This window comes from Narcine bancroftii, chromosome 9 (genome assembly GCF_036971445.1).
Source record: "Narcine bancroftii isolate sNarBan1 chromosome 9, sNarBan1.hap1, whole genome shotgun sequence".
In the NCBI taxonomy this organism is placed as follows: Eukaryota; Metazoa; Chordata; class Chondrichthyes; order Torpediniformes; family Narcinidae; genus Narcine; species Narcine bancroftii.
In genome coordinates, this window is record NC_091477.1 from 43,750,901 (window position 1) to 43,777,639 (window position 26,739).

General features: G+C 40.2%; 1 protein-coding gene across 11 annotated transcripts in view; it reads right to left on the bottom strand.

Moving 5' to 3' along the window:
* LOC138743475 (uncharacterized) overlaps positions 1-26,739 on the bottom strand; it is a 192,718-nt gene that overhangs the window by 81,225 nt on the left and 84,754 nt on the right. For all 11 annotated transcript variants that reach the window (XM_069898910.1, XM_069898911.1, XM_069898909.1 and 8 more), the window contains 5 exons: positions 26,493-26,643; positions 24,095-24,195; positions 22,387-23,458; positions 14,016-14,137; positions 8,907-8,994 (listed from right to left, as the gene is read on the bottom strand). In XM_069898910.1, the coding sequence (XP_069755011.1) occupies positions 8,907-8,994; positions 14,016-14,137; positions 22,387-23,458; positions 24,095-24,195; positions 26,493-26,643 (1,534 nt within the window). The remainder of the gene's footprint in view (positions 1-8,906; positions 8,995-14,015; positions 14,138-22,386; positions 23,459-24,094; positions 24,196-26,492; positions 26,644-26,739) is intronic.

The window sequence follows — 26,739 nt, forward strand, 5'->3', positions numbered from 1 at the left end:
AAAAATTCATAGCAACAGCTAAAGAACTCAACTTTACATTCAACGAGGGCAAATGTGTTTTCAATGCAACAGAGTTACCCATTCTGGCCTAAATTGTTCGCAAGGGCAAAATCCGCCCAGATCCTGAAAGAATGGCTTCCTTTAAGAAGTTACCACCCCCAGACTCAGCAAAAGCCCTCAAAAGGTGTATGGGATTCTTTCCCTACTACTACAAATGGGTTCGTGACTACGCTACGAAAGCACGCCGTTTGACACAAAATCTTTCCCTTTCTCTCCAACAGCTTTGAAAGGTTTTGAGAGAAATAAAGCTAATATTGCCAAAGCTGCACTCTCGTCCATTGATGAGGATGTCCCGTTCCAAGTGGAAACTGATGCCTCAGATTGTACTTTGGCAGGAACCCTTAATCAAAAGGGCAGACCTGTGGCATTCTTCTCCCGCACGTTACGCGGACCTGAACTTAAATATCCGGCCATTGAAAAAGAAGCTGTTTGCTACTGGAGACACTTTCTAGCTGGCAGAAAATTTACCCTGATCACTGATCAGAAATCTGTAGCCTACATGTTTAGTACTAAACACAAAAGTAAAATTAAAAACAATAAGATGGGACATTGGCAAACAGAACTTTCAACTTACAATTATGAGATCCTGTATAGTCCTGGCAAGTTGTCACGAACTGCTGCCGGTGCTCAGCTTGAGGGACTAAAGGAGATCCACAGCAGACTGTGCCACCCAGGGGTCACAAGATTCTTCCACTACATAAGGGTTAACAACCTTCCTTACTCCCTTGAAGAAGTCAAAAGACTGACTAAAAGCTGTCCTATTTGCGCAGAATGCAAACTGCAGTACTTTAAAGCTCCGGAGGTCACTCTCATCAAGGCATCCTGACCTTTTCAGAGAATCAGTTTAGATTTTAAAGGGCTGTTACCTTCCAACAACATAAATGTATTTTTCCTTACTGTAATCGACGAATATTCAAGGTTTCCCTTCACGATTCCCTGCCCTGATGTCTCAATGGCGCCTGTCATTAAGGCACTTGACAGAATTTTCAGTATTTTTGGTTTTCCCAGTTACATTGATACAGACAGGGGCTCAGCATTTATGAGCGCAGAGCTGCACCAAGCCCCATTACACAAGGGGATTGCCTGCCACCAGCCGCACCACGAGCTACAACCCACAAGGCAATGGCCAGGTTGAAAGGGCTAACGCCACAGTGTGGAAGACTGTTAACCTTGCATTAAAGACACATGGTTACCCTGTGGCAGGAGGTGCTGCCTAAGGCGCTATATTCTATTTGGTCTCTACTGTGTACTGCAACAAATCAAACACCTCATGAACACATGTTTACTTTTCCTAGGAAATCAGGAACTGTGCTGGACTAGCCAGCCTGTCTACCTGAGCCTGGAACCGTACTGCTGAAGAGACCCGCTCGGACGCGTAAAACGGACCCTCTAGTCCAGCCAGTTCAGCTACTGAGCACTAACCCCAATTATGCCCACGTTAAATTCCCAGACAGGAGCACGGACACTGTACTCCAAAGAGATCTGGCCCCACCTGGTTCACCCCTTCCACACACCCCTACTCGGAGTGATCCTGAGAGATTGGACTCAACCCCAAGCCTGTGACCCCTAGAAAGTATTCAGATGGCCATGCTGAGACCCCACTGCCTCACACTGGTGATTCTGGAGCAGGTCCAGAGGTCCCGTCTTCTCAAACTACAGACTAGGTAACTGTATCAACATCGCCAGTTCTCAAGGTTCAACACCTGCACCTGTCCCAATAAGGAAGTCCACTTGTATCCGTAAACAACCTGAGATGCTCCAGTATTTGTAAACATCTCATTATATTCTGATTGCCCTGCTATATACTAGCCTTGCTTCGGCTATGTCAGTGAATTCTCAATGCCATTTATTTTATTGATGTATTATGCTTGCTGTAGATAGCTTGCCTGCTTAAATTTTACCTCTTTGATTTTAACCCTTCTTCTGCCAGGGGAGACTGGTGAATTTTTCTGAGCTCTCAGTCTTCCACTTGCCAAGCCCTGCTTTACTGACATTGGCCGTGTATTATCTCTACCATTAAAGACACACCCCTTGGGTATAACTGTGTATACACCCATTGTCTTTCATTATTGTACCATTAGTTTCTGCTAATAAAAGCCAAGATTATTGACTGGCTACGCTGCCTTTGTCTACTTCTTTAACTGGCACTTCAAAAACTTCAAACAGATATTTCCATTCCACTCTATCAAATGCCTTTTCTGCATCTAACGACTCAACACATTCTGGAGTTTTAAGCTATTGGGAATAAATTATATTTATTAATCTACGGAAATTAAAGTGTGAATATCGATTCTTTATAAATTCTGTTTGGTCTATAGAGATAATCTGAGGATGAATATTTTTCAATCTATTAGCTAAAATCTTGGAAGGATTTTAGAATCAACATTCAGTAACTATATTGGTCTATAGGAAGTGCAATCAGAAAGATCCTTATCCTTCTTAGGAATTAAGGAAATTAATGGTTCATAAAATGATTAGTATCACTAAATACCTTATAAACTCGGGGTAAAGTATATTAGCAAAACATTTTTTAAAAACTCAACCATATGGACCTGGGGCTTTACCAGACTGAAAGTAACATATTGCTTTAAAAATTTCCATCTCTGAAATTGCAGCTTCTAATAAAAGTTGATCATTAGGAGAAATTTTAGGAACATTCAACCGTTGCAGGAATCTATCCATAGAGACAGAATTACCAGGAAACTCAGATTTATAGAAATCAGAATAGAATTCCTGAAATTTCTTTTTAATTGCAACATGATCAAACACTGTGCTACCATCTTTTCTACAAATTTTGGTAATCTGCCTTTTAGCTATATTTGATTTTAATTGACCAGCTAACAATTTTCTTGATTTATCCCCATGTACATGATACTGACTTTTAGTTTAAGAAGTTGGCTTTCAATAGGGTATATTAAAAGTAATTAATGTTGCGCTTGAAGTTCTACTCTTTCCTTATAAAGATCAGCATTTAATCCTACTATTCAGTAGTAATAATTCTTCCTTTGTACATTTTCTAAACCTAGATGAATAGGAAATTATTTGTCCCCAGAGGTATGCCTTAAACGCATCCCAGACAGTTAAACTCGGCATTTGTTCATTTAAATCTGTTAAGGAAATAAAAGAGGTTTGCTCCTTAATAAAGTCTACAAATTTTTCATCTTGAAGTAGGGTAAAATTAAACTGCCACTGCTTGGCTCCAGGAGTGACATCAGAGAGTGTAAAAAGGAGTTTCAAGGCATATGATCACAAACAGTAATTGTGCCATAAGCCATCAACAAAAAAAGTCCCTGGAATATTGATGATGAATGCATGAAAAAGAAAACTTTTTATCATTAGGGTGTAGAAAATACCATATCAACAAGTCCATAATCTAACAAAAAATCATTAATAAAGACAGCATCGGATTTGAAGATCTGTCAATTAATGGGTTAAGACAGCAGTTTAAGTCTCCGGCCATAAGCAGCATGTATTCATTCAAACTCACCTGCCTAAAAAATTCAGGATCATCAACATTCGGAGTGTACATATTAATCAAAGCAACTTTCTGATTACACAGTGCATCTGTAACTAATATACTAGTAGGATCTTTGATAGTATTAAAATGTACAAAGGGATTAGAGACAAACATTAGAGACAAAAAAAATCAATAATCCTCTAAATTTTAGACTGAGATGAAGAGTGAAATTGCAAACCTTCATTTTAAGTATTAAGTATGCTTATTAAAATACAACATTGATAAAGTAGGGATGGGGTTTGGTTTTCTTTTTTATCTGGATAAAATTATTCATATGTTTATGAATTATGGATATGTCTTATGATTTCTGTATCACTTTTTATGATTTAATCTGTTGTTTATACTTAATACTCCACAATCATTTTTTTATACTTTTATGGGTTTTTTTCTGCTTTAAAATCAAAATTAATAAAAATATTTAAAAAGAAAGGGACGATGGAACTTCTACCTCTGCTTCCTGCCGAGTGCCGCAGCATCTTTATTACTGCTTACCGAACAACTAAAAGGATCCGACAAGTCCATTTCTAAAAGACAATTGAGTTTGGGAGACGATGCCATGTGTGCTTTCAACTATGTGAAGACTGCACTTGTGAATGTCACAATGCTCATGCATCAAGAGCCCAACGCTTTGCTCTCACTTATCACGAATGCCTCCATCAATGCTGTGGGAACAGTGTTAGAATAAAGAGAATGTAGGGAGTTGGAACCTCTGGCATTCTTTTCAGCCAAGCTGTCACAGTGCAGGCAAAATATAGTATGCTTGGTTAACAATTCCTAGCCATCTATCCCACAGTGAAACATTTCCAGTTTTTGTTGGAAGGTCACCCTTTCATCATTTATACAGACAACAAGCCTCTTACATATACCGCGAGTACAAGCGCACATCTCTACTTGCCACGAGAAATTCGGCACTTGGAGTTTATCTTACACTTTTCCTCGGACATATGGCACATCGAAGGGAAGGCACATGACATGGCTGAAGCCCTGTGCAGGTATGATATTGAGGCCTTGCATACAATTACTGCCATCAATTTCACTGTAATGGGTCATGCACAATGCACCAATCCCAATCTCATTTGGTATTGCCAGATCAACACAGTCTCCATCTACAAGATGTTACCCTGGATGAATATGGTGAAACATTGTTATTTTTCCATAGGAATACCAAGTTTTGTGCCAGCAGATTTTTGAGGCTCTTCATAATCTGTCACATCCTGGAGAAGTACATCGATCAAACTGATTATGGAATGCTTTATCTGGCCTCACATTATGGGGAAGATGTTGGATTATAGGCAAGAACCTGCTTGCTGTGTCATTGCTCTAAAGTCTCCAGATATACGAAATCCAGGCAAGAAGATTTTGCTGTTTCAGATTCCCATTTCCATCACACGCACCTGAACTTGGTAGACCCGCTTCCGCCATCCAGAGGATATACTTATCTGCTCATGTATGAGGACCGGGATACCAGTTGACAGAAGGCTATTCCTGTCAAGACATCTCTGAGGGCATTATTACAATGGATCGAGGGGCTCAGTTTGAGTTGGTGTTGTTCTGATCTTTTTGACATTACCTATTTTCAAACTATGGCTTACCATCCGCAGGCCAACGGCCTTGTTGAGCGTTTCCATTGCCAAGTGAAAACAGCGTTGACAGCAGGTGGCGATGCATCTATGTGGAGTGAACAGCTGCTTTCAGGTGCATCCTCTGCCTTGGGGGCAGCGCAGGAGCTGATCCCAACCTGAAGACTCACCTTACAGGTGGCAGCCCTAAAAGGCTGTTACGACCCTAAAAGGCTGTTACGGCCCTAAAAGGCTGTTACGGCCCTAAAAGGCTGTTACGGCCCTAAAAGGCTGTTACGGCCCTAAAAGGCTGTTACGGCCCTAAAAGGCTGTTACGGCCCTAAAAGGCTGTTACGGCCCTAAAAGGCTGTTACGGCCCTAAAAGGCTGTTACGGCCCTAAAAGGCTGTTACGGCCCTAAAAGGCTGTTACGGCCCTAAAAGGCTGTTACAGCGTTGCCTGGTCTACCTGAAAGGGCCTATTAATATCCAGAGGCGGCTCATAGTGCCTCCGCATCTGATGGAGGTGGGGCAATTGGTGCCGTAGCACCATCCATAATAAATATGTGGCATAGCAATGGCCTTCTTCCCCATGCATAATCCCCCACGCAGGTGGAACCACTCTGTGTTTCCCACACAGTATCTAGCTGCGTGGGGGTTTATGGGTAGGGAAGTCTGCCATTATTATTTTGAGCAGCAGAGAGTAGCCCTGGTGCAGGAGCGGCAGCCCCCATTGGCTGCCCCTGCCCTGAAGTTCCCCCGTCGGCCACCCCCTACCCTGCTGCCCAACAGCCCCCCTTCATCGCTGCCTGACAGCCCCTCCCTGCTGCCTGACAGACCCTGCCCTACTGGGGAGATCAGCGGTACTTTGGGCAGGGGCAGCCGTCAGCGGACATTGGGGCAAGGGCAGCCGGCGGGGGACATCAGGGGAGGGGCGGCCAGTGGGGGAGATCAGGGCAGGGGAGGCCAGCAGCAGGGAGGGGGGCTGTCAGGCAGCGGGGAGGGGTGGGGACAGTCAGGCAGCAGGGAGTTGGGGCGCCAGCTGATAGAGCTGCTTACAGCGGCTGCACATTCAAGTGCCTCAGCAGACCCCGGCAATCTGCCAATTATCCTTCCCAGAGGAGGGTTGGTGTCGGTGCCTCTGAGGCGCATTCAGCGAATTCAGGTGGGTATCTCATCAGCCACATAGGGGTAGAATATGTGCCTTTACAATGGGGTATTCTGGCCACCTGAAAGAGCCTAACGTTTGTCCATGGTTCTCCTTGGCTTGCATACTGCTGTAAAAGTAGATATTGGAAGTTCAGTGGGAGAGATGGTATACAGCATCACGCTGACTTTGCATGGTGAGTTTGTGAATCCGAGTCCAGGGGCAGTGCTCTATGATCTGGCGAATTATGGTCGCCCGTCTTCGGGTAAGCATTAGCTTGCTTAGACCTATACAACATGCGTCATCTGTACTGTATGTGCTGGATGATAATACAATGCTATATGCATGTGTTCCTTCGACATGATGCCATTCGCAGATCACTTCAGCCCATTTATGACAGATCTTTTGAAGTCTTACAATGCCACCTGAACATTTTTGTGATTCATGGTAGTGGGAAAACTAACATGGTCTCTGTCGATATAAGCCAGCATATATTGACAGTCCATGTTCTGCATCGGTGTCAACATTGGAGGAACATTCACACCCCTGTCAGTCGGAGCATAATCCGCCTGCCTTGTAGTATCGTACGAGGTCAGCCCTCCAGACCATCACATAGTAGGATAGTTCCAATCAGTCGCCTTCTTGCAGAGGCTGAGAAGGGTGTTGACACAGTTACATACTTATCTGCGTCAGAAGCAGTACCCTGCCGCCGATGATGTATCTGAGGCAACGTGCAGGAGTAATAGCATGCATGCGTGGGTTAGATCAGAAGGCTTCATACATGGTGATGAATCTCAGACACAGAAGATGGAAAATGAAAGCATCGAGATCACCTGTATAGTGAAGAGCCAATGAAAAGGTCAGAGGGGTTTGGTTGGGTGGTATTTGTTGGGATGAAGAATCCAGTGTTGTATCTAAGAGGAATAAAGAGAGTTTACCCCAATTTTGTGGTGAAAAGAAAACGAGTGAGCAAGTTGGCAACTTGTGGGTGAGGAACCCACATAGGCACGCAGGCAGTGGAATGCTGGTGACTTAAGGTCAAAGGACTCACACCAGACTGTGAGCTGCTAGAGACTTGCTCAGGAGAACTGGTTCATGAGGTACTTGAGAGGGTGCTGAGGGCAATAAAGGGTCCAGAAGGACCCTGCGTGCTAAAGGGTTCCTCATCGTGTTGGAGGTTTAGATCTGAGCTCGGGTTGCTGATGGTTTGAACTGAACTGTAGTCATGTGTGGCTGCAGAGCTGCGGGAGCACTGGAGGCGAATTCACATACATTCAGTGATTCTGAAGGGAAGCTTTGCTTCTCTTTCTCTGACTGTAATGGATGCCGGGGAAAGCTAATGGCGAATCTTTGCCTTACGGCAAATTTCCTGTTATATTATATTTCTGTTTTATTACATGACAATAAATAATATGTGATCTAATCTCCTGTCCCCCAGAATAATTATTGAAAATCTGCATGAAGACAGTACATGATGAAGATGTCAATGCCATGCATGATTCAAAAGATTGGTAATCTCTAGTAACGACCTTGTGACTTAAATTCGCACACAAATGCTGTCAAATCATATCATCTTGCCAATTTTTGCTCTCCCCAAATGAAATTTCAGTGACTCAAATGAAACCAAGACTATGGTGGATGCACATTTGTGTTAACTTTCAACAAGGTATCAATCAAAATGAATGTTCTATAAACTTAGGCAGCAATGAACAACGGCTTTAATTAAGCAGAGAAACTGTGAAAGTGAAGGACAAAATAGCCAGTTTGCTTCCTGCCTTGGACACGCAACCTTAAATTTCCAAAATTGAGATATCATTAGTGCAGGTATCCTCCACATTTATAACTTGTCAAATTATCGAAGTGAAATATTAAGTGACAAATTTGTTCAACTTCATTTAAAGAAACTTGGTCTTTGCAAGTCCCAAATTGTTAAGGACCCCTCTGTCCCAAGAACTAATTTCTCAAAATCCACTGTAATATAGAAATCATCCTGTTTGCAAACATGAACACAATTTTGATTTTCAGTATATTAGAGTATTAATACGATTTGTTTAGCTCACTGGCTCTCACTAACCATTAAGCACCTATCATTACACAAATCCTATTTTGATCCATTTTATTCTCTCCAAATTCACATCAACTTTTCTCAAATTGTACTACTTATCCACACAATAGAGGCAATTTACTGTGTCCAATTCATTTAGCAATTGGGGTATATATATTTTGGACAAGAAAGAAAACTAGAGCATTCATCAGAAGTCCATACAGACACAAGGAAAATGTACAAACCCCATGAATGTCAGGATTGCATCTGAATCACTGATAGTAGCTCTATTAACTGTACCACCATGCTGACCTATTAATAAAACCTTTCGACAACAAGTTTTGGAACTTGTGCAAATTTCACTGACTTGAGGAAGGTCAAAATTGTTTTGAAGAGATTATTATTTTCAGTTATTATTCATGGGATTACACCAGCAATGCACGAAAGATGCAAGAATCAAATATAAAGATCTAGGCAGGAAGAATAATACATAAAAAATTTGAGTATTCAAAATAACTTTTTAAAATTGTTGAAAGCCGCTACATGCCAATAACTGACAAATGCATAAAATGCTTATTTACCTGAATGGCACTTCACAGACTGTGGTACAGGATTAGTTACTATGGTTTGAAACTTCTTTGAGTTTCTGGCTTCAGACTGCAAGGAAAGCTGCAAAGAGAATCGTATCAATTTAGTTTCACAAAACTTGTTAAAACAATCAAAAATCAATAGTTAATCCCAAGAATCCTTAACCAGCCTCAAAAAAGTAAATTTATTTTGACTTCCTGCTAAGTATCATCTAACCTACAAAAAACATCCAAAGGTGTTGAGTTAATGGTACCAGTGAAGGTGTTGACTTAATGGTACCAGTGAAGGTGTTGACTAATGGTACCAGTGGAGGTGTTGATGAATGGTACCAGTGGAGGTGTTGATGAATGGTACCAGTGAAGGTGTTGACTTAATGGTACCAGTGAAGGTGTTGACTAATGGTACCAGTGAAGGTGTTGACTTAATGGTACCAGTGAAGGTGTTGACTAATGGAACCAGTGAAGGTGTTGACTTAATGGTACCAGTGAAGGTGTTGACTTAATGGTACCAGTGAAGGTGTTGACTAATGGTACCAGTGAAGGTGTTGACTTAATGGTACCAGTGAAGGTGTTGACTAATGGTACCAGTGAAGGTGTTGACTTAATGGTACCAGTGAAGGTGCTGACTAATGGTACCAGTGAAGATGCATTTTAGTGATGGTGATCACAATTTCCTGAGCTTTAGCATAGTTATTGTCAAGGATAAAAGCAGACAAAATGTTAAAATATTTAATTGGGGAAACAGCTAATTATGGGATGGCATGATACAGAGAATAGGGAGAGTCAATTGGGGATAGATGTTCACCAGAGAAAATAGAAGTACTGTGAAGAATGTTTAAAGACCACATGCACGGGGTTCTGGATTGATTTGTCTCACTGAAACAGGGAAAAGATGGTAAGAGACAGGAACTGTGGTTGACAAAAGAGGTGAGGCTAATTAAGAGGAAGAAAGAAGCAAACATTATTTAGGAAGAAAAAACAGGAAGGGCTCGTGAGAATGATTTCGTAGCCAAGAAGGAACTTATGAAAGAACAGGAGAACTAGAAAGGGGCATGAGAAGGGCTTGGAAAGAAGGAAATATTGATAAGGTCTCTCTCTCTGCTGATGATCTTCTGCTATACATATTCAATCCTGACTTTTCAATTCCACATCCTTTGTTACTTCTCAGTCAATTTGGTCAGTTTTCAGATTATAAATTAAACTTGCATAAGAGTGAAATATTTGTTTTGAACTCTTCCTGCTCCTTTGATTCCTCTGTCCCTTTTAAAATTGTTAAAAATCAATTTAACTACCTATGCATTACTATTACTAAAAAGTTTACAAATTTGTTTAAGGAAAATTTCCTAACTTTATTGAATTATGTTAAGAAATCCCTATCTCAATGGTCTCCTTTCTTGATTACTTTAATTGGACATGTTAATATTTTCAAAATGAATATTTTGCCTAAATTCTTTCAAGGTGCATTGGTTTTTGTTTCCAAATCCTTTTTTGACTCATTTGATTCTCATTTCTCTTTTTTTGTTTGAAAGAACAAGCATCTCTGCCTCAAACAAATTTTCCTTCAAAATATTAAAATAAATGGAGGTTTGGGATTACCTAATTTTAGAATTTATTAGTGGGCACGAAACTGGGTAGCAGTGTGAAGTGTGGGGAGGATGTAAGGAAAATGCAGGGGAACTTGGACAGGTTAGGTGAGTGGACGGATGCATGGAAGATGCAGTTTAATGTGGATAAATGTGAGGTTATCCACTTTGATGGCAGGAACAGGAAGGCAGATTATTATTTAAATAGAGTCAAGTTAGGGAGTGAAGTGTAACGAGATCTAGGTGTACTTGTTCATCAGTCACTATAAGCTAGCATCCAAGTTCAACAAACTGTGAAAAAGGCAAATGAAAAGTGGAATAGAGTATAGGAGTCAAGATGTCTTTCTCCAGTTGTACAGGGGCCTGGTGAGACCATATCTGGAGTATTGTGTTCAGTTCTGGTCTCCTAATTTGAGGAAGGACATTCTCGCAATTGAGTGAATGCAGTGCAGATTCACGAGGTAATTTCCCGGGATGGCAGTATTAACGTATGTCGAAAGGTTGGATAAATTGAGGTTGTATACACTGGAATTTAGAAGGATGAGGGGAGATATGATTGAGGTATACAAGATTATTAAGGGATTGAACACGATAGAAACTGATTACATGTTCCCGATGTTGGGGGAGACTAGGACTAGAGGTCATAGTTTAAGAATACAGGGAAGGTCCTTTAGAACAGAGATGAGAAAAATTTTTTTACCCAGAGAGTTGTTGGTCTGTGGAATGCTTTGCCGCAGAGAGTAGTAGAGGTGGGTTCTCTGGAAAAGTTCAAGAGGGAGTTAACATCATAGGTACATTTTTTTTTATATACAGAGAGTTGTGGATGCCTGGAATGTCTTGTCAGAGTTGGTGGGGGGGCTGAAACATCAGGGGCATTTAAGAGATTCTTAGTCAGGCACATGGATGAAGAAAAATAGAGGGTATACGATGTAAGGAGGCTTTCGTTTTTTTTTTGGAGGGAATATATATGTTGACACAATATCAAGATGCTGTAGTGTTCCATGTTCATTCAACTTGCATTCATTGACTAGAGCTTGGCCTTTTAACACTGTCATAGCAGCAAACAATCAGGGATCTGGGACTCTGTTCCTCCCTTTGCAACTGGATCAGCCAATGACAGTCACATCTCAACAATATTGAATGAAAAACTGAACCGAGAAAAAAATTAAAGGCCCTTTCAGGTGAACCCTCCACCTTGAGGCCAGCGACAGGAACAGATTGAAAAGTTCATACTCACTTTTCAGGTGGCAGCCCTACAAGGCTGCTCCAGCATTACATGATCCACCTGAAAGGGCAGAGGTGCCATGTAGCATCCTCTGGAGCCCATGGAGGATGGCCGACTGGAGCTGGAGCTCCGCCCACCAATGTGACACCATTGAAGCGCACCAAGGCTGCTGACAGCAGTGTGAAGTAACACTTGAAGGTCCCACGATGCACAGGCATACAGCATGGAGACGAGTGTGTACCCAGATTGGTGAACTAACTACATATCTGCATTTATGTGATCACAGGTATCCTAAGATTTTACTTGAGCTGAGGTCCCAGCACAGATCAGTGTGTCAGTGACACTCCTGCATCTCAGGCTGATGTCACTGCAACATCATCAGCCCGCCCCTAAGCAGTCACTTACAGTCTGTCTGTCAGCGGAGCCCAGAGCTCCGCCGATTATCCCTCCCCGAGGAGGGTTGGCATCTGCGTTTCAGAGGCACTCTGGGTGCATTCAGATAAGTAGGTATTTAGCCACAAGGGAGGGGATAATCTGCAGCTTTACATGGGGGGTGCTTTGGGGCCACCTGAAAGGGCATTAAATTTCAAGCAACCCATTTTGAATCATGCATCATTCTGTTTCTAGTAACAAAAACACAAATAAAAATGAAAGTAGTTTGGATACATGAGCTGTAGATCTTAATTATGCATACAGTGCACATTGAACCTGGAAAACTATTTTTTTAAAGAAGTTGTTTGAAAGTCAAGGCCTGAAAAAATTCAAGAGGAATCCATCATGATTAGAAAAGGACAGCACATTTGATTATTCTGTTCAAAATTAACACTTGGAATGGCTCCAGATGCAAGAGCACAATTAGAGCCAAGACATCTAGAGAGATCAGGGGGTACCCAAGTGGACCATGAGAAGAGAAACAGCACATTTTCTCACCATCTGATTAATAGCATTAATATTAGTCATTTAGCATTTTGTAGTTAGCATACATTTTAAGTACCTCAATGTATTGCCACAAGTATTTTTGTTATTCCACTTCTAAACAACCCAAATAGAAATACATGTTTGAACCTCAAGCATTAACTAATAGTTATATGTATTATAAAGAGTTTATATGCTAATTATTCCCCCCCCCCCCCCCCCCACTGAGTTAAATAATCTCCCTGGATTTATATCATTAAAGTTTCATTCCAGTACTTGGGCAATAACTTCAAAATAATTAGCCTGAACCGGTTTCAAATTTAAATTTTAAATTTCGACATACAGCACGGTCAGCCCATGAGTCCATGCCGCCCAATTTACACCTCATTAACATCAGTACGTTTTGAATGGGGGGAGGAAGCCGGAGCCCTCGGAGAAAACCCATGCAGACACGGGGAGTATGTATAAACTCCTTACAAACAGTGCGGGATTCAAACTCTGGTCCCAATCACTGGCGCTGTAAAGGCATTGCGCTAACCGCTACACCAACTGTGTCACTCTACTAGAGAAACAATAGAAAGAAAATGGTTCATGATTTTAAAATGATCACTAATTACATCTTGCCCACATCTTTTAACTTGCTGCATCAGAAAGGAACCAAGAAAACAAAATACTTGACAAGAACTGCACAATACACACCAGAAGACCTCCCTATTACAGTTCAAGGAAAAAAAAATTCACTGCACAAACATGCTTCGGGAAAGCTTATTATAATTATTCAACATTTTAAGGCAATTTCAATTTGATACTGTTGCTTCAAAGATTTCTACGAGTTTTAATCTGCCTCAGATCTACTCTGAATACACCTTCCCGCAATGTGCCAATGAAATCGCTACCTACCACTCTGCTCTATCATCTGAAATCTCATGACAGAATATTGGGCCTCCTTTGATTATGCATGTCATTTCTCCTTTGCCAAATTAGGAAACACAACCAATATGTTCAAGTGCCTAAGCCTTTCTTGTGGTTGCAAAAATGTTTATGTTCCTGAGACATCCTTCTAAAGATATCAGTTACCGCAGAAACACCTCAAAATTCATTAGTGTAACTGATGACATTGTTGCTTTGGATTGGTTACAATGTGTAGGAGCAAAATGCATCCTTTCCTGAAAATAAAAACACCTTCAATTTCATGTCAAAGTTGGTAACAAATAAATATGGACATGAAATAAATACAAAAACACATCAATACTCCTGCACGGCATTTGCTGTGAGAAGTATAAGCTTCTTTTTAGTAAGGTTTTAACAATAAAATTAGCTTAATTTAATGGCAACATTTTCTGTGGAAAAAAATTATTTTTTATATGTCAGAGCACATACCTTAATTGAATGATGAAGGTCCCGTTTGAATTTCTTCTTGGGAATAAACAGCTGATCAAAATCTTCCGTTGATTCCAATAATTTCTTAGTTGGCTTTCTCTGACGTTTTCCTTCAGCATTTCCTGTAGTAGAGCCAACAGAAGAGTTTTATGTAATTTTTTGTATTATCCCAAATCTGATGGTCTGAAATATAATTTTAAATGTAGAAAGAGAAAAAATTTAAATGTACTTAATTTCCAGTATGAAAGTTTCATTTAAATTGATGAAAATATATTCTGATAACAAGACGAAAAGAAAAATAATTCATTGCATAATCAGTTCCACTACAAAGAGGAAGCAACAAGGAAATATATTAGTTGATCTAATAGTAAAGGTAAGTGCTCTGACCTAAATTCTTATTGATGGAAGCTTTGTGCTCACTTTTTGCAAAACAACCCGATCTGATTCTTGCAGGAATACTGCATCAAAAAAGTACTTTGTAAATACAAATAGCCTACTTTTGAGGATAGCTCTTTCAAAATATACTTCCCTATATGACTGGTATGTGCAACAAACATAAAAAATCTCCAGAAAGTGTCTTAAGTTCATTCTATTTCTTCATGAGAAAGATGTGGGGGGTGTTGGTGGTGGGGGAAACAAGAGACCACCTAGAAAATGATTTATGAAACTGGTTCTGGGAAAAAGGACCACAGTTACAAGGGTACAATTGAGAGGCTGGGACTAACTTCTGTGAAGGAACGTTGAGGGGAGATCTAAAAGTATATAAAATGCTGAAAGATCTGGACAAAGTAGATAGTGGGACAGTATTCCCTTTGATGGAATGGTCAAGATGATGAAGTTAAATCCAAAGAATTACTGTATATGACAACATGCAGTAGTTGTTAATTATTAATGAGTTTGGATAAGCTCATGCTTGCCTGTGCTAGACTAAAGTAGCTGTAGAATGCTTTAAAGAAAATTATGTAATTAAATAGCTATCTGAAAATGGGAAGAATAACTCTTTTTAAGAGAAGTAGTTGGAATCTGCCTTGTACGCTGAGTGAGTGCCTGAAGCAACCTGTGAACATCTCAAAGATGGTACATTGTAAACCGATGCCTAAGGGAAGTGCTAACAATGACCTTGATCGGTTTATTCAGGCTTAACAGACCTACTATGCTGGAGATCAGGCTTTTAATAATGGCAGGAATTCTCCAGTCTTTAACGCCATTTTAATGAGTAGCTTGCCCCTACTATTGCAGTCTATGCTTAAGGCAAATAATCTTAATTGGTCAGGGAATAATTTGGGGAAAATGTGCAGAGCAGTTACTACTTTTTGGGAGGAAGGCAATGGGGGTCTGATAGACATTAAATCGAAAGTTAAAACTGAATATCACGCTGAGAAGTCAAAATTGACCCTCGTGGTCCGACCAATGAACCGAAATGCCAATCTGCCATGAGAAGTCCCCAGAGATAAACCAAGGGGGGGATAACTGGCAGAGACAAAATCATAGAATGAGTGAGTGGGCATCTTCCCCAGATAGAAGGCCAGGCAGGTGTTTTGGCTGCAGAGGAATTGGCCACTGGCAGAGGGACTGCCCGAGCTCTACAGCAACGAGGAAGCTGGCAAGCTTCATTTAGCATGAATAATCCCTTCCGCCAATGACAGAATGATGACCTTCCTGTCCTGTGCCTTTTCCTCCTTGTCACAAACCCAGATGAGGAACCGGTGGTAGAAATGCAGTTATGAAGGAACAGAGTTCAGTTTTTTGATTGATACCAGGGCAAACTCCTCAACCCTGGATCGGGAGATGGTAGATTCTATGCAGATCCCTCTTTCTAATCAGGAGACCTGTCTGTCATGGTTGGACAGGAAGACAAGGGTGTACAGACTGACTTAGCCATTTGAGGTTACACTGAGAGAGGAGAGCTGCACGATTACCTTTTCCGTTACCCCTAGACTAGGGTGTAATCTATCTAGAAAAAATTTGCTCATGGGCCTCAAAGCTGATATGACATGTTCTGATGATACATCATTACACGTGATGCTGTTCTAATGTGTTCTGATGATGGTTGCAATTCCCGACCCCTCAATGGTGGGCCATGGACTTAGCACCATTACCACTGTTCGGTAATACCTTGGACCCCCAGCTAACCCTGTATTACGACCCCACAGACTGCAACACTGAAACAGCTGAGTACTTTGAACTAATCCTGGGGATGGTGGTATCAGTCTGAATGATAGGAGATGTGTCTGGGGGGTCCTGGCATGGCAATAATAGTCCAGATGGGAAGCAACCTGTGGAGACAAATGGCACACTAACCACACCTCACATCACTACCACAGTTAACCCTGGTCAATCAGCAAAGGAGCTGGGACACTTCACTTATGTTGCAGAATGAAGCTTGAAAGGAGTATGAGGAGCAGCACCTCTCCCATGAAATGCTGAGTTACTGGATGCAGTCAGTAGTGATGCAGGCGCTCATGAAGGAAGAAAGCACTTACTAGAGCAGTATTCTAAGTAAAGCTACACAGACTCCTGTTATGCCTTCTGTACCATGACTTTGGTGCCCTCTGGCAGCATAGATGCTTATCTCTATTAAGAATGCTTCCTTTGTCCTTAACCTTATTAATGCATTAGCCATTATTAAATGTAATGCCCACACAGGGGGAGATGATCCAGCCTCCCAGGAAAATGGAGCAGTAGATCAGGCAACCAAACTTGCTGCCTGCGAGTCTCCCCTCATAATACAACAGAGAGACAAAATCATCACAGGAAGGACAGTCCTGCCAGACATGGGCCAAGTTCACAAAATGCAGAGGAACACCTCTGCCAAGGAACGCTATTTATGGAAATGAGGGAAGTGTGCACTGGACCACAAAGTGGACCTTCAGTTCACGCCTCTTGGATAAGTTTGTGTACTTAATGTATTTTTACTTTTGTTGCTTACATATTTGCATTCGCTTACACGTGGGAAAGGAGGGAACGATGAGAATGGTGAAAGAGACGTGGTGGCACCCAAAAATTAGCCAGGAGGCACTGAAATGAGTTTCTGAATGCCAGATTTGTCAGAAAGCGAATCCCGGGAAATTAGAGTGGAGCAGATTGATTTTATTGAAATGCCGAGAGTACATAGTTTTATGTACTGATGGCAATTTTAGATTTATTTAGCAGATGGATAGAAGCATTGGTGACCATCAACAATACAGCTGAGACTACTGTGCTGTTGTTGCTAAATGAATTTATTCCCAGGTTTGGGCTACTAGAGGTTATCAGATCTGATAATGGTGCACATTTTACAGCAGAGGTTAACTAAGAACTACATAATCACTTTTGCATTAAACAGCAGCTACTCTCCACCACAAGCTGCTGGAATGATTGAGAGAGCAAATGGGACTCTAAAGATTAAATTTACTAATCTAATTGAAACAGGAAAAGTTGGGTTAAAATGTTACCTTTAGCTTTGTTTGAAATTAAAGTAACACCCAACAGTGTCAAAAAGTTGACACCCGCCAAAATACTTTTTTGGAAAAACAATGCAGACTCCTTGGAGAGTGAGTGTTAAAGTTGGTGCTACTCTCGACTTGCACGCGATGAATGAAAAAATAATGATGTCCAACAATTAACATGTATGCTTTCAGATTTGCACCAACAGGTCAGAAATACTCAGAGATTGCTGCCTGAAGGAATTGTTCAGCCCATGCTCTGCTCCAGAGATTACATTCTCTTAAGAAATCGGGATTGTAAGAAGTTGGGAAATCGCTGGGAAGCTCCCTTCCAGATCCTACTCTCCACACCGACAGCAGTGAAGGTGGAAGAAAATCCAAGATTTTCTGACAGCAAAAGGATTGGCAGAGCAGCGCCACACCAACTCACGTGATGAAGGGAACATTTATCTGCTATGGATTACCATTGCTCATTATGGAACTATCATTTTGCTTATCACAGTATTCCTGTTTCTGCTCCACTGTCTATTTCCTTTCTGTAAAAGGTTTTGTAATACGTGGCAATTGTAATTATCATCCAAAGATAAAAAGGGGGAATTAAGTTAACATCCAAAGAATTACTGTATATGACAAGATGCAAGTAGTTGTTAATTATTAATGAGTTTGGATAAGTTTGTGCTAGCCTGTGCTAGGCTAAAGTAGATATAGAATGCTTTAAAGAAAATAATGTAAAAAAATAGCTATCTGAAAAAGGGAATAACTCCTTTTAAGGAAAGTAGCTGGAACTTGCCTTGTACATTTAAGATACGGGCTGAATTCCGTAAATTCCTTATTGTAACATCTGCTGATAATGCTGCTTGAATGGAGTACCATACCTGCTGAAGAATGCTGTCTCAGCAAATGAAATACAACTCTAAATACGGAAAACTTTGATTAATCTAAATTGTATATGTCCCTTTTATACTACACACAGTGAGTGGACATTCAGAGCAAAGCAGTATCAAAATACTGCTGAGCTCTGTCATTCCCATTCTGGATGAAAGTAATAAATGCTGTTCTGTTTAATCTACTTGTTCATTGTATTTTGTTATGAAGGAAGGAACTTTAATGAAGGACTTTAGGTTACAGGTATAAAATAAAGGGAAAGAACTGCATAAAAAAAATGGAATAATTTTATGAAGAAGTCAGAGGTGGAACTAGCGAGCTGATCTGATAGAGGTGACATTGGCAGAGTGGGCCAAAAAGGTCTAGTTACTGGGCTGAACCAATGTATGATAATTGCAATTCCCAATTTTCCCTAACTGCATTCCATTGGAGTGTTTCTCCCAAAGAATGCACAAGGGATATTTCACATACCTTTATTAACTTGGAAGGACAAAAGAAGTGAGCATAAATGTGGAATTACAGAAAGTTTACTCCTTCAAGAGTAACTGGAGCTCCAAACCTAATAGCCATGGTTATGATTTAAGTATTTCAAACAAAATGTTTCAAAATCTATTCTAAATGTCAACTACAAGTACAATATATGTAATCATCAATTTTTTAAACCATTTTTTTCAGGCTAAAAAAGTTGGGTCAGCTTTTACACAGGTCAAACTTTTAACCTCAGTAAGTATCTGCATCCTTCAAGGCTTTGGTAGTTCAGATAGCCAGGACCAAGCGATAAGTGTGCAGTTGTGGCATTGGGAAGTCAGATGGGTGGGCGGCCTGGGTATTGGGACTTCCATGGTTGGGTAGTCAGGGTGAGGATCTACAGAGGGGAACTCAGATGGGCGAGCGGGATAGGTGTCAGGAGTTCGATGGGTGGGCTGTTGGGGTGAGGATCTGCGATTAGGAGCTCGGTTGGGGTTTGGATGGGTGGGCAGTCAGTTCATCAGAAGTTCAATAGGTGGCAGTCGGCGCGAGGATCCATGGTTGGGAGTACAGATGTGTGGGCGGTCGGGGCATCATGAGCTTAGATGGGTGGGCAGTTGGGGCCAAGATAAGGGGTCAACTTTTATAAATGTCACACAGAAACACCTGATTTTTGAGCCATAAAAGGAAGTGGGGGGGGGGGGGGGGTCGACTATTACTGGGGATCAATGAGTACACAAGTATAAATTGTATTTCTGTAAAGTAACAATGTAACAACCAATGCCTAGAAACTCTTTTGCTCAATTTTTGGAGTACCAAGACATCACAATGCAGCAAAGTGATTGAATCAGGTCTCTCGAAGAAGACTAGCATTCATAGCAAACATGCTCAACTGCACTATCATGTTGTTTGTTGCTTTTTTTTGTGCCAACAATATATCAATTTTTTACCAACACAAATATTGATGGGATTACTATAAATGTTATTATCTGGAGCACAGTAAGGCTTCAGTCCATAAAACCACATTCCCAGATCAGAGTAATGCAATGGAAACACAAGAAATTGCAAATGCTATAATCTGGAGCAAAAAAAACAGGAGGAATTACCCGTACAATGAGAAATGCTGTAAGAAATTAGATGATAACAGCAGTGGCGTCAAGATGAGATGGTGCAGAGTACTACTAATTAACAGTTGGAAGCTGTTACGAGCCTATAGGACCCCAAAACCCAGCAGCAATAGATATTCACCAAGACAAATGGTTAGTTAAACAAAAGTTGCTTTTAATTATCTTTAAACATGAAAACAGAACCATACTTTAACTAACCTAACTTAACCCCCTTCTAATTCTAAGCGCACATGTGTGTGTGTGTGTGTGTGTGTGTGTGTGTGTGTGTGTGTGTGTGTGTGTGTGTGTGTGTGTAAGTTCAGAAAAGTTCTTTGATTCACAGTCCAATCTCACTTCCCATTCCTCCAAGTTCACTGGTTGTAAGCAATTCTTATACTGTGCACAGAATTTAACATTTATAAAGTTCACCAGGCTTTGGTGCTTGAAGGGTAAATGGATACTGCTCAGGAAAGTTCTTGTCAGTTTTTAGAGATTCGTTGTTCCAGGACGCACACAACTGATTTACTTCCATCTGCCACTTCAGTCTCTTACTGATGAAACTTGCCCCCTTTGGGTTCTCCAGATGATAATCTCTTTCTTTCAGGTCACCACACAGTGCCTCTTATTCCAAGTGAAACATTGGACAGCCAGACCTCTCCTCTTGCATGAACCGCAAGGTCTTTGTCCAGGCTGACCTAATCACTCATAACCCGTCTTCCAAATGGGGTTTACCACAAGCTTGCCAGCTTGTCCTGTTCCGGTCCCAGTTGCTCCTGCTGACGGTAATACAGATCTCCGTCTCTCTCTCTCTCACATACAGAGAAAAAGCCTGTTTGACTCTCTTTGCTTGCAAAACCACCTGATCCTCTTAGAACAGCAAGTTCCCCTCCAGATTGTCTGCAGCTCCAACAAGCTTTTTCATCTGTTGCCTTTTTGTAAATAATAATCCATTAGTGAAGTCTCTTGGGCACTCTCCAAAGCTTTTGCAAAGGCTCTGAAGCCCCGACATGTCCAGCATTAGCAGAGCTCCAGTATTTTAAATAACATCTGTTTTAAAGTGTTTGTATGTGACCTACACTAAGAAAACCTGCCCCAATTTATCTCCCAAAAAACATATCAATATATAATACAAACACCATATAAACTGTCACACAAGGCTGTGTAAGACATGATACTTGTTGCATTTGGCTTGTAAATTTCTTTATTATACTTGCACAGCAGGTATCAGTGACTGGTGTCCAGAACACGCAGATCCCTTTTGAACATCAATTGTTCCTTTTTATCACTTTTTAAATAATACTCTGCCATTTTGCTTTTGTCATCAAAGCTGATAATTTCAAATGTATCCACTTTGTAGTGAATTTTGTTATGTATTTTCTCACTCACTCAATTTGGTGAAATCACTTCATTGATTTGTATGTTGTAGACCACTAAGGCCCAGAATCCTTATAAAAGTCAAAGAAGGGTTAAGAAATAACTTGCTGCTTAGAACATTTAAAAAAACCCAGATGGTTAGGTCTGCCAGTCTCTTGGTTTTTCTGCCATTAAATATGATCATTGTTGGGCTTTCACCTCTACCACTTTCTTGCACTAGTACTATTTTCCAATATCAATCTCTATCTTGAATGTATTCTACAAGTTAGGCTCCATGCACTTCTTTGGAAATTGCTATATTCCATCACAAAGCCAAGTCACTGAATATATTCAAAAGAATTAGATTTATTTATTGGCTGTATAGTTAACAAAGAGTAAGGGAAAAAACACAAGATTCTGGAATATTTTGCAAACAAAGAGAAGTTGGAGGGTCTCAACAGTCAGGCAGTATTAGTGGAGAGAAATGGACAGTCAATGTTTCGGGTCAAGATCTTTTTTCTATGGGGAGAGAGCAGGAATATCATATTAAGAAAGACAATCAGCCTTTTTGGGAGCAGTTGTAAAGGGCCAAATTACATATTTCTGCACTCAATCTATTTATTTATTAATTTATTTCTTTTTCTGAGACAACAAACAGAACATAAGACTGAGACTTGAATTTGATGCAAGGTAAAAAAAAACAACAAATATATCTTAGAATTTTGCATGCAACCCATTCTACGATTCAACATCAATTAACCCCAAAAAAAAAATTACAAGTCCCCAAATAAAGGCTATTCTAGAACATTTCAATTACAGATAAAAGATTCAAGTCTGCACTTCATTGCCTCCAAAATATTCTTTTCTTAAAAAAAACCTTTTCGACTCAAACTCTCTCATTATTTCCAACTCTCCAACCATAATTCTAAAACAATTGTTCACTTTGCCAATTTGTTTGATAGGTGCTTCACCTCTGTAAAGTACTTAGAAAATCAGTATAAAAGTAAATTTATAGATTTACAAATTAATCTAAAGATGGTGCTTGGTCTTTCTCGGTCTAGGTTTCTATTATTAAAAGTTCTGACTTAACATCTCTATAAAACTTGAATAGGATATTGTGAAAAACATTTTTACCAGGTGAAGGGATCAGATGGATAGACGTTGCTTCAGATGGTTGTGGAACAGGACAAACTTTTCGAGGATGCAGACCGCTTCTCCGACGCCATCGCTTCTGTTCATTACTGTCTTTTTTACACTCCTTTGAATCTGTTTGTGTTGTAGCAGGAAAGAAAGGAAGTTGTTCACCAGCCAAGGGCTGGCAACACACTGTGGCTAGAAAAGAAGAATCCTCTTTTGCAGATGAAGACTGGATCAGTTCCTTTGCCGATAAATATTGGGATTGATACTCTGTAATCTTGGAAAGGGACTGGTCTGTTGCCAATATGGACAAGCACTGTGCTTCCTTAACAGTGCACTGGTGTTGCTGCTCTGCTGCCATGGAGTGGAATAGATCGTCTGCAGGAATGGACTTTGATTGTTCCTTTTTATAAATGGACTGCAACAACTCTTTTGATGAAATCTTGGATTTTCCAAGTTCTATTATCGACTGAGAATCTATGACATGCCTGGGCTGGAATTTTTGTATCATAGGCGCGGACAGGGTGCCCTCGTCACCCGGAGCGGCATCACCCGAAGCGGGCAGGGTGCCCTCACCAACAGGTGCAGGCAGGGCACCCTCGCCAACCGACGCAGGCAGGGCACCCTCACAAACTGGCGCAGGCAGAGCGCCCTTGCCACTGGGTGCAGGCAGGGCATCCTCGCCAACTAGCGCGGGAAGGGTGCCCTCACCAACTGGTGCAGGCAGAGCACCCTTGCCACTGGGTGCAGGCAGGGTGCCCTCGCCACCGGGTACAAGTGCATACTGGTTCAGCACAGGTTTGAATATAGCTGATTTTACTGATGACGTAGAAGAACCTAGCTGTGACACATTTTGGACTGGTACAGGTATAGACAAGGCTGGACACAGAATAGATTTTGACAAGACTGAATCTGTTGCAAATTTAGATAGGGTTGGCTCATGTGCAAGTGATATCTGTGGAGGAGTCAAGTTCTTTTTGTGTCGTCGTCTCTTCGATTCATTCTTGCAGTTTTTTAAATATTGCATTTCTGCTTGATGAATTGTTCTTTCTAAAAAGTTTGAAGTGCCCTATGAATCAGAAAAATTATTGTTTATAGTTTTAAAAACATAAATTTAATTTAAAAATCAGAACAGAAAATTTGGATTATATACGATTGCAAATGCAACATTGAACTTATTCCCCTTGCATACAAGTTAAACCACACCCTAACTTTCTCAAAAGAAAATCAACTCTTCCAATACAGTAAAAAATACTCCATAAAATATCATCAAATAAACTGACACACAGCCATCAATTGAAAGTGTCCGTCGGTCTTGCCAGAAAACAAAGTAAGAGAGGGGAGAGAAGAGGGAGCAGTGGACGATGACCAGAGGAGGGGGGAAGGGAAGAGAGATGACAACTGAAGAACTTTGGACAGGGAATGGAGAGGATAACATCTTGTACATATCTCTCTTGAAAGCAATCACTTTGTCTGATTTTATACTTTCTCTTAAGGTTTAAATTTTAAGAAAACAATATTTTATCATCTCATCCAACTGCCTTGACGTAACTGTAGATGGTTTTTTTTTACTCATGTTCTAGACCTCTGGAAAGCAACCCAAATTTTTATATTGTTACTCCACTACAATCCAGTATCTGCAGGCTTTCTGTTAACTATAATATAATGTTGCAAAATTTACATGGACAGAAACATAGCTTCATACCTGATGAAGGGGAGGCTTCAGTTTCTTTTTTGAAATAAACAATTGTTCGTAATCTTCTGTTGATTCCAGAAGTTTTTTACTGGGTTTCCTTTGACGTTTGCCTTCAGTAATGATTGAAGTAAGAATAAAAGTTATATTAAAGACTAACGATGAAATGTTACCAAATTATTAAACATAGGACTACATGACTAAAATTATTATTTTCAATTTGGCACAACAGAGGCTAAAATATAGTGGACACAGAATTCATCCATGGCGATTAATGGTCATGGCAATGCTCACATGTTATTTTCATGCTGAGTGGCTAATTTGAAAAACTGAACAAAGTATATATGTTTTGTCAATAAGATTACTGGTGTGCAGACTACATTCCATAAAATTTTGAGAAATCTGCTACTTTAAAAATCCACATTATCCATTGCTGTCTCCTCAAGAAAATTAATATTCTGTCATAACATCATGAATGCAGACATGGCACATGTTAACTGTCAATAAAATCTGAAATAACTGAGGGGCCAAGAATCCATAACTGTCTTCACTTCTACAGGGCAAGTAAGATATGTGCCTGGAATATTTTTGCAGCAGGTTACACAATTTTCTCACAAATGTTAGCCTCTACATGTGCAGTTCCAAGGGCAAGTAGGGATTGGAACATAGCTCCACTAATAGGGTATAAGCCATCCTAGCCAGATCTTTTCTACCCCCTCTCCATCAGCATCAAAAACTTTTCTTTTTGCCTTTATCTTTTGGTATACAACTTGATGAAGATTCAGTGGGATCCCACCAAATCTAAAAATGCCTTATCAGCATTTAGCAAAAGTCTCTCACAGGCTTTGACAACAGGTTTTGATTCTGTTGAAAAAAAGTGAGGTCACCTAAAATTGAGTTGCAATAATTTGAAACCATTATGTGTCTCTTTAAATAGTCTAGATAGGAAGAGAATGAATAAGGAGCTGTTCCAACATAATTGAATAGAATGTTGTGTGATCACAAAATTTGCCACACTCGGACACCACAGCCTGGCTGCAAACTTTGAGAATGCACAAATTGATTAATTTGCCAAGTAGCCTGTGTTACAATGACAATTCATGGTGGAAACAGACACATAACACAGAAAAACTCAATCCGATTTCTAAAGCAGAATACTTTAAAACTTTGATACTCCCTTCCTAATGGTTTAGCATCTGGCTCACCTGGTTACATACACTCTTTTGACACCTCTCAGTTGTGTTCCCCACTCCTTTTTAAATTTACCAAAGCTCCATTTCTGGATTGTTCCTTTTACTTTTAAACTCACCCAAACACAGTTTCCCACACTCCCTTTAAACTCTCTGGGTCTCAAATTTGCTTTCCCTTTCAACATAACAGGCTATGTTTTTGCTTGCGCTCCCTTTATCAGTCCAGCACTTGAGTCTCAAGGGTGCCAAATTATCGAACTTTTATTGTATTTACACTTTTGGAGATGAGCAAATATTAAATAGTCAACAAAAAAAAAAAATTTTATTTGGAAAGAAAGCTACAGCTGAGTGCCTTGGCATTTTTCAAAGTTAGTTCTATGTAATCACATGATAGATCCACAAACTTGTTTTTACAATGGAAAAAAATTTAATGCAGATGTGTGATCCTCTTGTCCTATCCATCCCTCCCCATCCTAACTTACAACTAATAACCAACTTGTTATTGCTTTTTTCCTAGTTTTGACAAATGGCCTTCATCATGAAGTATTAACTATTTGTCCTTCTGCAGGCACTGTAAAATCTGCTGAGTGTTTCCAGTGTTTTCTTTTATAAATTTGTTTAATGTGCAGAATGGGATGTTTGAAACATCAATGTACTAATCTCCACTAATTATGCACAGGATGCAAGGTCTCAAAAAAAACTACAGTTCTCGGTGGGTGCACTATCACCTCCTTCATAATGCAGGGATTAATTTCAAAGTTACTTCATTTGGTAACATTTATTATCATTTGAATTAGAGATTATTCCTCTCAATGTGCAACTTGGCTTGAATGGAACAAACAAATCAAACTAACTTCCAACCCATTTTTGCATGAAATTATCAATGCAGAAAGTGGTCACTTTGACAATGTTATAATTATAGGCAGCAGTTAGTGCAAGGATGTTACAGTGTCAGCACCGAACTTTAAATCCAACATTGTCTGTAAGGAGTTTGCATATTCTCCCATGTCTGCATAGATTTTCTCTGGGTGCTCCAGTTTTCTTGCACACTTCAAAATGTATAGGGGTTGTAGGTCAATTGGGTGGCAAGGACTTGTGGTCTGGAAGGGGCAGTTACTGTGCAGCATGTCAAAATTTTAAATTTGTGCATTAAAAACTGGTAATTTTCCTTTACATTTTCATAAAATTTAAGAGTTTCTAAGATTTAGACCTCTCTTTACCTAAAGGAAAGACATGTTTCAGTTCAGTAATCCTGGACTGCATCTGTTCAATTCTTTTCCACTCTTTTAGTTCTGCTTTCTCATCAACATTATGGGTGAGAACCAGCTCATCCATCTGCTGGATACAATTGTCTGCATCCTCTGTTCTTACCTGTGAAAAAAACATAATTCATTCTATGGCAAAACTTGGGCATCATTTAGAAATGAGATATTTTTAAAATAATTCTAATTTAAGGCAATTTTTTCC